The 13,979-nt window shown below is 31.0% G+C and overlaps 2 protein-coding genes across 2 annotated transcripts; both read left to right on the plus strand.

The window, feature by feature from the left end:
• Positions 1 to 3,317: 3,317 nt before the first annotated feature.
• On the plus strand, positions 3,318 to 4,512 carry LOC123201794 (protein LURP-one-related 8-like). The gene is made up of 2 exons (XM_044617349.1): positions 3,318 to 3,748; positions 3,835 to 4,512. Exons 1-2 carry the CDS (start codon positions 3,500 to 3,502, stop codon positions 4,237 to 4,239), a joined length of 654 nt encoding a protein of 217 aa, XP_044473284.1. The 5' UTR covers positions 3,318 to 3,499; the 3' UTR covers positions 4,240 to 4,512.
• A 4,188-nt stretch (positions 4,513 to 8,700) lies between these two features.
• Positions 8,701 to 13,054, plus strand: LOC123202351 (2,3-bisphosphoglycerate-independent phosphoglycerate mutase-like). Its single transcript, XM_044618235.1, has 9 exons — positions 8,701 to 8,901; positions 9,116 to 9,243; positions 9,719 to 9,869; positions 9,945 to 10,148; positions 10,464 to 10,888; positions 11,077 to 11,269; positions 11,358 to 11,453; positions 12,242 to 12,397; positions 12,557 to 13,054. The coding sequence occupies exons 1-9, from the start codon at positions 8,746 to 8,748 to the stop codon at positions 12,719 to 12,721; spliced, it is 1,674 nt and encodes a 557-aa protein (XP_044474170.1). The 5' UTR covers positions 8,701 to 8,745; the 3' UTR covers positions 12,722 to 13,054.
• The last annotated feature ends 925 nt before the right edge of the window (positions 13,055 to 13,979 follow it).

Here is a 13,979-nt window from a genome sequence, read left to right on the forward strand (position 1 = left end):
ATGACTAAATTGGATTTCAACCATGATATAAGTCATTCAGACGGTTTGGTTTTAAAATAACGCTAAAACACAGTATTTTTAAAACTAGATCGAATCATCCAATTCGATTAGTTGAACCATGAACCACTCTATAATTAGGTCTAGTTTCACAATCTGACCCGATCTATATAAAAATATGAACTTATTTGAAATTTAGTCGAACTTAGTAAATCTGTTGAACCAAAAAAACAATTTAAACCCAATAATTTATAATTGGTTTTTTCTTTATCTATGTAATGAAATGTTAATTGTTTAATTAACATATTTGAAATTATGTTTAATATGTTTTATGTTAAAAAAATATAGTAAATATTTAATACTATTCAAGAAATACATAACAATTTGATAATAAATTGAACTAGTTGGTTATCTAATCAAACTGATCGAATTATAAACTAATAAAATAACTGGCTCGATAACCGGTTTGGTTTTAAAAACACCACTAAAACACCCACCAAATCTAATGGAAACACACTTCATCTTTTACTATAATCTAAACTTATACTCATAGTAGTTGAATTGCATAGTATATCATATATATCGTATCTTATTGTAGAATGCAACTTATTGCATATAATAATTATAATAAAAAATTCAAATCGATATATCATTATTACTTCTCTAATAAAATTGTATCGCCTTGCATCAATAAGATATACTATAACATATGATATATGTAGCACAAAATTTTTATACATCATAAAACCTTGATCGTGACTCTTTTTTTTTGTTCAGTGACAAAAAATCTCATCTAAGTTAAACTGTTACATTCGATCAAAACTAATTATCTAAACAAAATAAACTTTAAAATCTTAAAATTATTAAATTAAATAAATTAAGAATTTGATCGTAATATATCAATTAAGAAAACTAAAATTCATATTGTTTAATATATAAAATATATATATATTTTTTACTCCAATTAGTGCCTTTTAAGTGTTATTCATTTATTTTATATTGTACGAAACTAATCAGACACCATGTGATCCTAATAAATAATACTAAAAGTCTGAGGTGAAATTGGCAACAATTGGTGGGAGTCGCTGTCACTGAAACCGGCCTAGCCAATCACATAATCATATGAATTATTGATATTCCCAGAATTTGGACAAGGGAGGTGTCCACGCCTCCGCCGCCAATTGGTCCTCAGCCACAACTTTTATTTTATGTATTATTAAGGCCCAAATAACTATGTCCGCCCAGTGTTAGATGGAAACTCAATTTCCCATTTATTAATTATTAAATATCTATTTATTTATAAAATTTTATTATTATTATTAGTGATAAAATTATTATATATTAAAATATTTAAAAAATTAAAAATTTATCATATATTTTTTTTAATTTTAAAAATTTAATAAACTTTTTTATCTAAAATTCAAAAAATCAATATTTTTGTCAAGATTTTTTCATTTATCATTGTCAAAGAATAACGATATTCTCTTTTCCTCTCGGTTTCTCTCTCAGTCTCGTTCTAATTCTTACTATCACCTACTGATAAAACTGTTTGACAAAAACTTTTTTTCGTCTTCAAACAAAGATATATGAGTATTGAATTTTTGGTAATTAACATATTGAAAGTTGGCTTGCATCATACCTTGAGTGGGACATAGTTATTTAGCCTACTAATAATATATATATATATATATATATTTGCCTTGAAAGTAAAGAAAAAATGGTGATTAGAGTTCATTAATTTATAATAAATTAAGCATTCTTAATTTCTTATTCTTATCATCACGTCACCATCTTATCGCAGTTCATGTGGTTTCTGGTAGTGAAGGACATTCGTTTGAGATACTGTCATTTTACTCCCTTCATTTTAAAAGTGAATTTATTAAAAGACATTACTGCCCTTTAAACCTTTATTTGTAATTGAGAGTGAAATTTTCTTCATTCTTAAATAGTTGTTTGTCATATATATAATAATAGATAATGTTGAAACCAAAACTAAACTAGTTCATAAGATTAGGTTCGATTTAAGATATTGGATTCGGTTCACTCATGATGGGTTGACCCGATCTATTATAGCTGTAAATATAATATTAACCTATAATATATGATGATTCCAATTTTGCCTTTGACACTTATTAAAGATAATTGTTACTCTCCCTCTTTATTTAAACTGGCGTAATTTCCATTGGGAGTTAGAATTCTTATGCAAAAAATTACAGAAAGCATAGTACTCTTTTTCTTCTATTTCTCTGGAAGAATTTTACAGAAACAAGGAAGCAAATAAGTAAAGTGTGTTGTGGATACTCCTAAGAGTGCATTAAATCACCAATCATCATCAATTGTCAGATTCAGTAAACCATGTATGTTTTTCCTGTGATCCTGGAATTGGTATTATTTTCGCTTACATAAGATATTCGAACTTGAATTCCAACTTAGATCAAATTAGGAGAATTCAAGTGAAGGATATGGTTCATTTTCATACATGAGCTAAGTTTGAATTGACCCAAATGTTTGAGTTCAAACTAATAAGGTTAAACTCAAACCAAGTTAGTTCAAGCTCGAAAGTTGATATTACTCAATTTGGCTCAGTTTGACTTAATTTAAATTTATTTAGCTCAAATTCGAACTGAGTTTGAATCAAGAGGTTCATCTCGTTTTTGAAATCAAACCGAACTCAAGCAAAATGGACGGATTGATTTAGTTTAAACTTAACTCATGCCTCGATTTAAATTATATTAAGTAATTGTTAAAACATTCATTTTACCTATTATTAGATAAAAATAATGTCGATTTGTTAATTAATTATAAATTTGAATAATGAATAGGAACCACAAAGAAGAGTCATAGATTCAAACAATTTATTCGAGTTAAACTCAAACTATCCTTAATTTTGGTTTATCAAACTCAAATCGAACTATTTTTTTTTTCAATCCGAACTCGAGTCAAAAGTGTTCATGCTCAGCTTGGTTCATATCAACCCATACAAATTGGCCAAAATTGAACATAAAGTTAATTTGTTTTCAAAACAAGTTTGAGGCTCAGCTCGTCGATCGCGAGTTGACTTTTTTATATTTGAATCAATCTCTAATTGAACTTTGTTTACACTAAATTTGGATTGAATATAACCTTATTTATTTTGAAGAAATTAACAAAATTAGAAAAATGTATAGCTTTTAAGGGTATTATTGTCTTTTAACACCAATCTCATTAAGTGTAGCAGGTACTAAAATCATAGTATTTCAAATAATTGTCCTTAGGAAAAAGTCCCAGGAACTAAAATGATGTTATATCGCGATCTCCCTCACCATCCATTGCTTCTTCCCTTCCAATAAAAATTCATTAATGGAGTTTTGACGTCACGTGATGGTGGCGCACCCTCAACCCTTTCTTCTTGTAAAGGCATTTTCCCATTGAAGCCATCAATATATAAATCCTCCATTCATCCTCAGTCTCCTCATTCAAGAATAAGCTCGCAATATCCTTCACGCACTGCAATAGGCGAGTGATGAGAAAGGTCTATCCCAACGGCACCGTCGCCGCACCAACCACCACTAAGTCCCCGCCGTCTGACGAAAACAAGGCCTTCGTCCTCACTGTGTGGAAGAAATCTCTGCTTTTTAACTGTAATGGATTCACCGTCTATGACGACAAGGGCGACCTCGTTTTTAGAGTCGATAACTACATGCAAGGCCATAAGGGCCAGATCCTCCTCATGGACGCCGCCGGCAAGCCTCTCCTCACCTTCCGCCGTAAGGTGTGTATATATACATATACATATATATTTATTAAAATTCTTTCAAATTATCTATTTCTATGCTCAATTAATGTGGATTTTAACAGAAGTTGAGCTTTGGAGAAAACTGGCTAGTGTACGACGGAGAAACGGACATTAATCCGGCGTTTTCCGTGAGGAAGAAAGTGAATATCCTCAACAAGTGTTTGGCTCATGTGAGTCGTATAAGTTGTGAGCATAACGGAACGGGATCATCTCCGTCATCCAACAACAAGAAGAAGAATTTGATGTATGAAATTCAGGGATCGTATGCGCAACGATCGTGTGCCGTGCACGACGGAAAGAGGAGAATAGTAGCGGAGATAAAGAAAAAAGAAGCCGTGGGAGGAGTTGCCTTCGGCGTCGATGTATTCCGTCTAATTGTATATCCAGAAATCGATACAGCAGTTGCCATGGCCCTCGTTATTCTCCTGGACCAGATGTTTGGATCTTCCCGACGCTTTTCCTCATAATTTTTCTTGTTTGGCACGGCAGAACCGCCACCACGACCACCACCGTCACTTTTTTTTTTTAAATTTCTATTATCCAGAAAAGTTTGATTTTTTTCCTTTCATATAAAAAAAACAAACTGAAAGTGGGCGTGTGTGTATATATTCCAGAAGAAAAATAATGGTTTTTTGTTTTTGTTTTTCTCTGGGTTGGTGTTTAATTAGCTGTTGTATCAATAATTAGAGTCCAAACGAATTTATTCGAGTTCAAAATAAGTTTAGCTCGAATGAGTTTGAACATAAGTTTTAGACAATAAATATGAATCCAAGTATAAGTTGGGAAGTAAAACAAAAAATGAACCCGAGCTCAAATCCGAACTAGAGTTATACTCAGCTCGTGAGTCAAGCATGGCTTGCTTGAACTCTCAACAAATGAGGTCGTTTTCAACCTTATCTAAAGATAGGGTTGTATTCAAAATGAGTTTATTCAAACTCAAAATGAGCTTAGCTCAAACAAACCCAAATAAGAGCTCAAGACAACGAACATAAACATGTGGTTGAACGAGCCTGATGAGTTCAAATTGAATCAAAACCAAACCCAATCTAAAATGAGTCAAGCCCTGTTTGAGCTTAGTTCGGTTTATTTCCAGCCCTAGATGTGCCCATGCCTTGCCTCTTGTTACTCATGTATATGAGATCCTTTTCTCCATTTTTATGATTAATAAAAAGAATTTTATTGATGAAATAGAAGCAAAACCGTAGTTTTTAGAATTATACGATATACGATACGTATCATATGATATAATATGATACAAGTAAAAAATAATATATATTATAAAGTATATCAAAAATTGTCAATACGGTGACATATCGTATGATATGATATATATTATCGATATAAATTGATACATATTTTTAGAGAAATGATAATACTGCAGAAGTGTATTTGGATAATTTTAGAGTTTCATAAGGTATTTATGATATTTTTTAAATTGATGAAATGATAATTTCAAATTTTATTATATTTATTTTAAAAAGTTGTATTATACGATACAATACATAATATAATATATAATATAAAAAATTAAATTTTTAATACATGATACGATTATAATTCGACTACCTTAAGCAAAACTTCTACAAAAATCTTATTTATTGATGAGATTTTTCGCCCTTCGTACAAAAATTAATAATAGTGTCATGAGATGAACCAAGTAAAAAAGAAATTAAAAATTAAAATTAATCACACAAAACAAGAAAATTTATGCGGTTTGACTAATAATTCTATATTCAAATTACACTGGGTTTTGTTATTGATTTTAGGATTACATGATACAACAAATATAATCACATAGTTCGTTGAGCAACAAGACACTCATAAAGAGGTTGTTCCTATTAATGATCTGGCTCCACACTCCAAAATTGATTTGATTTGAGTTATTCAAATTCAGAGTGTGCTCATATCAAACAAATCAAATTTGAATCGATTTAAATATTTATATTTAAATTTACCTGGATCAAATTTAAAATTAGATCATTTTTTAAGTTAAGTTTGAGTTTTAACTTGTTGATCTCAAACTAATTTTTTTAAATTAGAGTTGATTTTAAATTAGACTTTGTTCAAACTCGACCGAGATTGAACTAGTGGGTTTTTACAATGTTTAATTATATATTCCCATTAATAGTTAGGTAACAAAGAGTGCTTCAATTTATGTTGCATCACTTTAAAGCATTGAAGTTGATTTTGATGAGAATTATAATTGAGATTAGAATAATATTATATACACAAATAAATTGTATAAATTTTTGTATATAATCGATGTGATAGCATCTGATTGATCAATTTATAAATAAGAGAAAAAATAAATAATTATATCATCCAATCATAAACTATCACCTCAAGTTGTATACAAAAATTTGTATAATATATTTATACATCTAATTTTATTGTTGAGATTAATTAGGGTTAATAGTAGGATTGGATTCGAATTGAGCCCGTTCAAGTTCGAACTCGAGCTATTCGTCAAAATTTTTAATTAAAAATTTTGATACAAAATGACGTCGTTTTGACTAATATATATTAAAACGACATCGTTTAATAGTGAAAAACAAATCGAACCGAGTTCGAGTTTGACTTTCATGAGCTCGAACTCGAGCTCAGCTATATGTAAAACAAGCTGAGCTCGAGCTCGGTTCGGTTCGAATCCAACTCTAGTTAATAGTTTTGTTTGTGTCTGAAAATCAAATGCATATTTGAACTAGAATCATACAAACGATTAAAATATAAAATAATAAAACTATGTATATTTTTAATAAGTAGCAATTAGATATCAATGATGATAACATGATCATGTGATTTAGTATTTTTAAATTAATAATAAAATAATATTGAATTATATAATGACATATCATCATTTGTATTTAAAGTTATATTAATTATAAGCGCATATACAACAATAAAATTATATATATACACTTTTAAATATACAATTAAGTACATAAACAATTGAAGAACCTCTCTGCTAGAGTTGGGCAAGCATTGATGTGTCGCACAGTTACTGTTAAGAGATATAACGATCACTTTAATATTAAATAATATGAATCTTAAAAAAATCATATTTCAAAAACTAATTATTAAAATTAAAAAAGCTAAAACTATATAAATTATATATTAAAAACTTATACTTTTAAAATAAAATCTAAACCTCACGTCTTATACTTATATATTAAGGGGGAGTTTGGTTGGTGACTTTTAAAGATTACTTTGGTAATCTATCTTTTATTATTTACATTATCTTGTTTGATTTATCAATAATAAAAAAATATTACAGTAATATTTTATTATCAATGCTGACGTGACAGGTGATATAGGTAGTAATCTAATTACCACTTATACTTTAGGTATTAAAAATTTATCAAAGTAATCTTGATTTTATTATAATTATATTATTATTTATTAATTTTATAAGAAAAAATAAATTTATTTTTAATTAATATAAAAATATTTAAAAATAATTATATTCAAACGTATTTAAATAGAATAATTTACTAGTATTCTTTTATTATCGTTAACTAAACATATTAATTATTTATACTATCAATTTTTATTAAACATAATAATCATTTATATCTAATAATTTTCTCAATAATCTATCTTCAAAATAATTTTTCTATTTTAATAATAAAATATTACCTAAATTAAACGTCTCTACAGTTTTCACGAGAGAAGTCTGGTATTGGTTGTAATAGCAATATTACAAGGTGTGGTACTGGTTACATCATGACTTTTAGCCTTATTTTCGCACGCTCACCTCATCACCCACGCGCCGCCTTTTCCAACGTAGACAATTGAAGAACCGGTTCGGTTAGGTGCTACTTAATAATCCACATCCGCTGACGTACGAGTGGATTATGTTTAACCCCTGGGGTTTTAGTTTCTTACCTTTAAATCCCACAGTTTAAGGTACTAGAAATACCCCCTATTGTAATTTGAAAAAACTGTTAAACGAATTTAAAACTAGGACAAATTCAAATTAGGGGTATTTTTGTCTTTAAGTAACAAAAACCATCACAATTAATTGGTTAATGTAAACATTTGTTAAATAAGAAGGGATAATTAACTTAATTTGAATCTAACTCTATTAATAATAAGTCAAATCATATTAAAAATATTTTATTTTCATTACTAGCAAACTATCAAAAGATTCATACACTAAAAACTTGGACTCAAATAATAGACATAAAATTATTTTGTTAAGTCAAATCACCATGGTCATCAACTAGGGTTAGATCCAATCCTGCATATTTCTAATAATGGGTGTCGAATCATGTATCATATCATATATAAAAAAAACTTAATTTTTTATATTATATATAATAAGATACACTTTTAAAAAATAAAATAATTAAATAATAAAAAATTATAATTGAAATATAATCCTTTTAAAAAATATCACAAATACTTTTAACAATTTAAAATTTTTTATATACACTTCTGTTACATTATTTTTTCTCTAAAAAATATATCAAATGATATTAATAATATGTATCGTATTATAAAATATATATTGTATCATATAATATATCTATTATGTTGTATTAATTTAATATACTTTAAAATAGATATATATATATATATATATATATCTCGTATTATAAGATATTGATAACTATGTTTATAACAATTGAACTGATTTTTGCATCTAGTTTATTAGTAATTCATTTTTATTAACCATGGGAACAAGCCCCTGTTTGTGTGGCAAAAAAGAATATATAAAAATATATCGAGGGTTTAAAAAAATGTAAGAAAACAATAAAAAATCACGTGCCAAGTCGCGGAGTAAGGTTTTGAGTCAAGAGCAGAGGGTGGTACGTGTACGGTGTACCATGATTTTGTAGGTAGATCAACGGCAGGGGGCGTGTTTACGCAGTCAGCAGATCTAATATAAACATACGAATCACTCTCTCGTTGCTTCCGTTTCTCGTTTTTTCTGTTATTTCATTTCACTCACATTTGGCCTGATTTCATCGATGGCGACCTCCCAATGGAAATTGAAAGAACACGGAAGGATCCCTAGGAATAATATTTTAGCGCTGGTTGTTTTGGATGGTTGGGGCGAGAACAAGCCCGATCAGTATAACTGCATCCATGTCGCCGAAACTCCCACCATGGACAAGCTCAAGGAGGTATCGATTTCCTTTATTTTATTTTTTATTTTTTGTCCTCTCGTCCTTTCTACTTACGGAATCTGTTCACAAAATTTACCTAAACATAGGTTGTATAGACGGTTAATTTGGATGGATCAGGCTCAGATCCCAACACTTGCTTGCTGCATCGTTATGTTTCAGTTTTATGGAGTGTGAGGAGGACTAATTTGTATTTGATCTGTTTTTTCCGAAGGGGGCCCCTAAACATTGGAGGTTGATTCGGGCGCATGGTGCTGCAGTTGGACTTCCATCAGAAGATGACATGGGGAACAGCGAAGTTGGCCATAATGCACTCGGAGCTGGACGTATTTTTGCCCAAGGGTGATATTCTCCTTCCTTTTCTTTTCTTCTTCTTTATGGAAAGTTTGGTTGCATCTGAAATGGTTTTACGGATTCTACACATTTTAGCTTTTGAAGATGCTAATGGCCTAGAGAGAGTTGACCATACCGTTTTGATGGGATTATATTTCTTGGGGTTTTCAGTACTCATGTTTTATTTTCAAATAAAACTGTCTGTGCAGAAACAATGCGCATTAATTTATTTATTAATAATAATATGTTATTCATATGATGAGAGTTACTTTATCTTAACTTAAAATCACTTAATCACATAATAACACGTCTTCAACTTGGAATTTAAACTATCTCAGCTCACTTGGCTTTCAATATTTGTACTCTGTGGTCTGTGCCAGATTTATGTCTTGTGAAATATCGATATTAATTGTTCTACCAATATCTGATTTGTCATACATGAATCTAGTTGTGAGATCAAGAACTTATGAAAATTTGAGTGCAGTGCAAAGCTCGTTGACATTGCTCTGGCCTCTGGAAAAATCTATGATGGGGAAGGGTTTAAGTACATAAAGGAATGCTTCAAAACTGGAACTTTGCATCTCATTGGGTTATTGAGTGATGGTGGAGTACACTCCAGGCTTGACCAATTGCAGGTAAAAAAGCATTGTACTTGAGGAACAATGTGAATATATTTTTTCTGTATTTTATATATTTTTTATTTTGTGCAGTTGTTGCTCAAAGGAGCTAGTGAGCGTGGTGCCAAAAGAATTCGTGTTCACATTCTCACTGATGGGCGTGATGTTTTGGATGGTTCGAGTGTAGGCTTTGTAGAAACTCTTGAGAAGGATCTTTCAGAATTAAGTGCAAAAGGTATTGATGCACAGATTGCATCTGGTGGAGGCCGCATGCATGTCACTATGGATCGTTATGAGGTATGAAAAATAATGTCTGGATATTTACGAACTTAACCTATTACCGTGATTACTTGCATGGATTGCTATTGTTCTCTTCTGTAGGTATTGTTTAATTTGTACTGGAAAGCCTGTTTATTGCCTACCTGTAATGTGTCTTTCATAATTGGGCGGTCTTTTTTCTTGAATCTCCTTGAAATGTTAACTTGGTTTTGTGAAGGAAATCTTAAATTTATGTCCGTAAAACTTGCTTTGTTTTACCATAATTACAAACTGTCCTTGCTCTGGGCTCTACTCAATTGTATGATTCCGTGACCTTAATTGAATTTTCTGCAGAATGACTGGAATGTTGTGAAACGGGGATGGGATGCCCAAGTTCTTGGAGAAGCCCAACACAAGTTTAGGAGTGCAGTTGAAGCTGTTAAGAAATTGAGGGAAGAACCTGAAGCCAATGACCAGTACTTACCTCCATTTGTTATAGTTGATGAGAATGATAAGGCTGTGGGTCCAATAGTGGATGGTGATGCTGTGGTTACTTTCAACTTCCGTGCAGATAGGATGGTCATGCTGGCTAAGGCCCTAGAATATGAAGATTTTGACAAATTTGATCGAGTTCGATTCCCTAAAATCCATTATGCTGGCATGCTTCAATATGACGGGGAGTTAAAACTTCCAAGCCATTACCTTGTATCTCCACCTGAAATAGATAGGACATCAGGTGAATATTTGGTGAATAATGGGGTCCGTACTTTTGCTTGCAGGTCAGTTTCCACCTAGTTTGTATCATGTTATAACCATGTTAAAATTATTCTTTATTTTCTTAATAAACATGTAAATTTAATTCTTTTGCTCTAATTTCTGTTTTGCTTGACCTAGTGCTTGTTCTTTGTTGAAATATACTCCTACTCATTTGGTTTTACTTTAATATTTTTTTCTTTTAAATCCGCAGTGAGACTGTCAAATTCGGACATGTCACTTTCTTCTGGAATGGAAACCGCTCTGGGTATTTCAACTCAGAATTGGAGGAATATGTGGAAATTCCTAGTGATGTTGGAATTACATTCAATGTTCAGCCAAAGATGAAGGCCATTGAGATTGCTGAAAGTGCAAAGAATGCTATCCTTAGCCGCAAATTCCACCAGGTAATTATAATTACTGGACTTCTAATGTGATAATTGAGATTGATAGTCAAAATTGAACTGATTAATTATGGCTTTGGTTGTTTCTTAGATACGTGTGAACCTTCCAAATGGTGACATGGTGGGTCATACTGGAGATATTGAAGCAACAGTCGTGGCATGCAAGGCTGCTGATGAAGCTGTCAAGGTATGATTGCTGTAGTGTTTATGCACTAGCATTTACTGTATTTTCATGGTTGATATTTGACTGCTAGTATAGTTTTCTCACCTCCTAAACATGGCTCCTTTCCTTTATATTTTCCAGTGTTTCTGTTGAATGGAATGGGAGACAAACTTGTTCCTGTATGAATGATCTAAATTTATCTATTACTCATTGTCAATTTCAAAATAGTTTTTTTTTTTTTCCAATGCATTGCAACTCACTTCTCCTGACTGATTTTCCCGCAATTTTCTGATATCAGATAGTTCTGCACACATTGTGATTTCTTAAGAGCATCTTCTTCAAATAACCCATATAAATCATAGCCTCTTCTTCCACTAAACAGTAGCGCTGCTATTTGTGGGGCTTATCTTTTCCAACTATGCCTTTTTCTTGGATGTTATTCCTAATTTTCATAGCCCTTTTGGCCTTCTTTTGTTTCTTTTCTACCATCAAATTTTCTGCTCTTAAGACCCCCATTCCAGTGTTTTTGTATATTCAGATTGATCTGCCATCAAGGATGTATTATAATAAAGCTTATGGTCAAAATTTCTAACAGATTAATGAAAAAGCCTCTGCTATTTCCTCTTTGTGATTTTTAACCTAATTTGTTATAGAAGACTCAGCAATATGCGTTCTTCAAAAAGGTCTCTTGTTTTTGTCTCTCCTAGATTTATTAAAATTTTTCCTGACTAATTTATTAGCTTCCCCCATATCTGTTCGGCAACAAGTCCTCTTGTTTTTGTTGTCTGATGATGAAAGATGTTCAATCTCAGATAATTATTGATGCAATAAAACAAGTGGGTGGAATCTATGTCGTCACTGCCGATCATGGCAATGCCGAGGACATGGTGAAGCGGAACAAATCTGGGGAGCCTATTATTGACAAGGATGGCAAGATTCAAGTACTCACTTCTCATACACTTAAGCCGGTAATTTTTCTGAACTCTCAACTTATATTTTTTCAAACATCTGAAAGAAATTGGTGAATATAGGATCCCTCTACGCCCTCGGTGGTCACATAATTTATGCTTTTGTGTTATATTATGTTCCAGAAACAATTACATTCCCATTTTTTATTTGGGGTACAGGTACCTATTGCAATTGGAGGTCCTGGACTGCCAAGTGATGTTAGGTTCCGATCGAATCTTCCCGAAGCCGGGCTTGCCAATGTAGCAGCAACAGTCATGAACCTCCACGGGTACGAGGCCCCAGCTGACTACGAGCCAAGTCTGATTGAGGTATATGATGCCTGAGCTGAAGAGGTCGCCCGGAACAATCAAGAGAAGAGCAAGTAATACCCAGAGCAATGGCCATATATGGTTTTAACTAGAGAAGTGAAACGATAAATTAAATTAAAATTTTGAGCGTTCTCAGCTTTGTGATGGTTCAGCATCTGCCATATCTGTTGGAGGCAGACCCAACAATACAGATGAAATTTATATCTGTTAAGTTTTGTTTGTTTGACAGGAAAATTCTATGGAAAATTTCCATGCATTTAGGCCTAGCAATGTAAAGAGCATGGCAGGGCATCTTCAATATCACTTTTACTTACGATGGTAATAAAAATATAAGCAGTAGTTGTAGGACATGGCATTAAAAATGTAAAGAGCCTTCAGTTGCTTCTGCTTCCAACAGCTTCTACCACTTCCTCTGGCTTGTTTTATTTTTTATTTTTAATTTTTTAATTTTGTCTATATAAACTAATTCAAATCTTTTTCATTTCCAATTTTATTTACAAATCTCATAATGTCTCAATCTCAATTCTTTCATTATATTCTCAATCTCATTTTCTCTTACCAACTCTCTTTCGAAAACTATCTGAATTTACAAATAATAATTCTTTGTGTTTATAATTTCATTTTCATTTCAATTTTATCATTACAAATATATTTGATGTCAAATAAATTCATAAATTTGGAAGTTGAAAACGAGTAGATAAATGGTATAGTATATATATTTTATTTATGTTTGTAATTATACAATATGTAAATTAATTTATTTATACTATATTATAAATTTATAATATTTTTATCATATAATCACGATATTCCTCCGTCACAAATAAGAGATTATATATAAAATGTTTAAAGTACCGTTATTAGTTTTAATAATTAAAAAATAATTTATGTTTAAAAATTAAAAAAAAATTATATAAATAGACTAGTCTGACCTTATATATATAAGGTCGGATCTTAAACCTTCAAAAATCTATAAATCGATCTAGTCTGAAGGCTCATTACTGTATAAGTCTTGAGTCTGACTTGACTTATGAATCTAATAAGCCTAACTGGAGCTAACTTAGAGCAGCCCATTAACATGTCTACTTACGCTCAAAAGTAAAACAACCCAATCTCTAAAACGATTTGATCAAATACAACAAAACAAGAATGGATAAGAATTAAAAAAAAGAAAATAGGGAGTTAAAAAGAAAAAAAATTAATTAATTTACATGAATATATAATATGTTTATACTGTTTACAACATGAGTGATATTGACCTTATTTTATTATA

Source organism: Mangifera indica, chromosome 18 (assembly GCF_011075055.1).
Source record: "Mangifera indica cultivar Alphonso chromosome 18, CATAS_Mindica_2.1, whole genome shotgun sequence".
NCBI lineage: Eukaryota > Viridiplantae > Streptophyta > Magnoliopsida > Sapindales > Anacardiaceae > Mangifera > Mangifera indica.

Excerpts from the sequence above, each read along its gene's own strand:
- LOC123201794 (XM_044617349.1), top strand. The coding sequence starts at position 3,500 with ATGAGAAAGGTCTATCCCAACGGCACCGTCGCCGCACCAACCACCACT. Across the intron at positions 3,749-3,834 it reads TCCTCACCTTCCGCCGTAAG|AAGTTGAGCTTTGGAGAAAA; the intron begins GTGTGTATATAT and ends GGATTTTAACAG.
- LOC123202351 (XM_044618235.1), top strand. The coding sequence starts at position 8,746 with ATGGCGACCTCCCAATGGAAATTGAAAGAACACGGAAGGATCCCTAGG. Across the intron at positions 10,149-10,463 it reads TCACTATGGATCGTTATGAG|AATGACTGGAATGTTGTGAA; the intron begins GTATGAAAAATA and ends AATTTTCTGCAG. Across the intron at positions 11,270-11,357 it reads TTAGCCGCAAATTCCACCAG|ATACGTGTGAACCTTCCAAA; the intron begins GTAATTATAATT and ends GTTGTTTCTTAG.